Source organism: Mus pahari, chromosome 11 (assembly GCF_900095145.1).
Source record: "Mus pahari chromosome 11, PAHARI_EIJ_v1.1, whole genome shotgun sequence".
NCBI classification, from domain to species: Eukaryota; Metazoa; Chordata; class Mammalia; order Rodentia; family Muridae; genus Mus; species Mus pahari.
Window position 1 is genome coordinate 42721008 of NC_034600.1, and position 2493 is coordinate 42723500.

Sequence of the window (2493 nt, forward strand, 5' to 3'; positions counted from 1 at the left end):
AAAAAAAAAAAAGGGTGGTGCAGCTGGGTCACATTGTGCATGCCTCTAGGAACAGATGGATGTTAGCGTAGAGCCTGCTCTCTATCCCCTCCAGGAGGCCAGCCCATGCAAAGGTGCTACCTACATTTAGAGTGGGTCTTCCCGCCTCATTAGCCCAATCTAACCCCTCTCATGGGCATGCCTACAATTTTACCTCCTGGGTGATTCTGAATCCTGTCATATTGACAATTGGTATAAACCATTTACATATTATCCCTCATTCTCACTACTGGGTAAATGGTAGAAAAGGAGTTAAGTCAGTGTGTCAGGATGAGGCCTGCATTCCCATTTTCACTGCAGCATTATTTACAATAGCCAAGAAATATATAAGTGGATAATAGAAATGAGTGTGTGTTCATAATACAATTCCATCTTTAAAAAAAATGGTGAAATCCTGTCACATGGGGCAGTGTAAATACAACTGAACACATGTTAAATGAAATTAGCCAGACACTGAAAGACAAATATCACTAGTAATAATCTCACTAGTGAAATCTAAAAAAAAAAAAAAAAAAAAAAATTGATAAAAAGTTGAGAGTAGAAGTTCTCAAAAGCTTGGGATCCTGACTAAGGGAACAAGGACAGGGTGCTCACTGGACTCCGTTGTACAGAGATCTAAGTAATATATCTGCTGTTCTTTTGCCCAGCAAAGTAACTAAGTGACAATGTATTGTGCCTTTTCAAAAATAAACCAAAGCAATGGAAACTCCAACTGTCCGTGTATCTTATAGGATGTCCAAAGCAGCCAGAGTTAGAGCTGTCACTGGCAGCAGCAGTGGAGCCCCTACAATGCAATTGTGTATTTGTTTCTCTTCCTATCCGATTCTTTTTTCTCTTCTTCTTTAAATAGAAAGTTTTATTCCACACACTGAAGGATAAAATTAATACATTGCTAAAACTAGCCCAATTGTTTTCTCAGAAAATTGTACCCCGTATGCTTTGTTAAATCAAGCATACTGTCTGGTCTTTCTGGTGTGGGTTACTGTCTTACTGCAGTCCTGATTTTGGTAGATGGACAGTATGTCCACTTCTCTATCCTGCCACCCTAACCTCCACTGGCTTTCAGGACTGGAGAGAAGGCAGTCCCCCTGCCTGTTTTATGGAATTTAGTTTAGGCCATCCAGGCCAAGGGGTGGGTGGGGGGATAGGCAGGGTTGACTTGTGTGGGATGCAGTCTGTTTTCTAAGGGAAATCAGAATATTCGACCATGAGTTCAGTAATTTTTAATATTTTGTACATTACAGCTTGTATATTTCACCACATTTTTTTTTTAGGCTTAAATTTTCTTTTTCTCCAGTGAGTTATTATAGTGAATTTGTATAGTCTACACTGAGTGTTGCTATCCAAATACCGTTTTATACTGGAAATATTGTCTTTGAGTTTTGTTTTTTTTTTCCCCTTGTTCTTGTCATAGTACCAGGCATTGAACCTACGGCATCAGGCGTTCTAGGCAAGCTCAACACAGTCCCTTGTTCTTTTTCAGGTCAACTTTTGGAACCGTGTGGTTATATCTACCCTGAATTTCCAGTTGTCCAGCGTGGCTCTAACTTCACTGCCATTTGTGTGCTAAAGGAGAAATGTCTGCAGCACTACGACGTGAATGCCAGCTACATCGTGTGGAAGACCAACCATGTGGCTGTCCCCAGGGAGCAGGTCACTGTCATCAACAGAACCACATCCAGTGTCACGTTCACAGACATGGTCTTCCAGAGCGTCCAGCTCACCTGCAACATCCTGTCCTTTGGACAGATCGAGCAGAATGTGTATGGAGTCACCATACTTTCAGGCTGTAAGATTTGGGTCTTTTTTTCAATATTGTCAGACTCTTGAACTACATTTTTAATGGTTTCTGTTAGACTTCCCAAGGACAGTCACTGGTTCAGTAGCTTTTGGATGTGCTTATTTTATAAAGAAACAAAACAAAACAAACAAAAAACAAAAAAAATAATTTAGAAGCAACATGTATATTTTTACTGCTATATACAAATCCAGAAGAACGACATGGGTGTCATTTCCTTGTTAAAACCCAACATTTATCAGATTCTTGAGAAATGATTTGACCTGAGACTCTCTGTGCCCCCAAGAGGATTACTGATCGGCAGTTTGTGTCTGTTGATAGCAACTTTCTGTGTCTCCTCATTACTGAGAAAAGACTTCAGTTCCATAGGTTCCATCTCACCAGCCCTATGTGAAACATTTTTGCTCCTACAAATACCTTTTAATACTAGTTATTATTAATTTTAGAACATTTAAAAGAGACATTACTGATAATTTTTCTGGCTATAAATAAAAATGTATTTTTATATAGAAAACTAAAATGAAAGCAATTAAAGACAGTTATATACACACACACAGACACACACACACATATATATTTATATGTGTGTGTGTGTCTGTGTGTGTGTATGTAACTAATATGAGAGAAAGAGAGAGACAGAGACAGAGAGAGAGAGA

General features: G+C 39.0%; 1 protein-coding gene across 1 annotated transcript in view; it reads left to right on the forward strand.

The window, feature by feature from the left end:
- Positions 1–1902, forward strand: part of LOC115064998 (interleukin-6 receptor subunit beta-like) — a 17960-nt gene extending 16058 nt beyond the window's left edge. The window contains exon 4 of the mRNA XM_029543997.1: positions 1523–1902. Within this exon, the coding sequence (XP_029399857.1) occupies positions 1523–1869 (347 nt within the window). The 3' untranslated portion in view covers positions 1870–1902. The remainder of the gene's footprint in view (positions 1–1522) is intronic.
- The last annotated feature ends 591 nt before the right edge of the window (positions 1903–2493 follow it).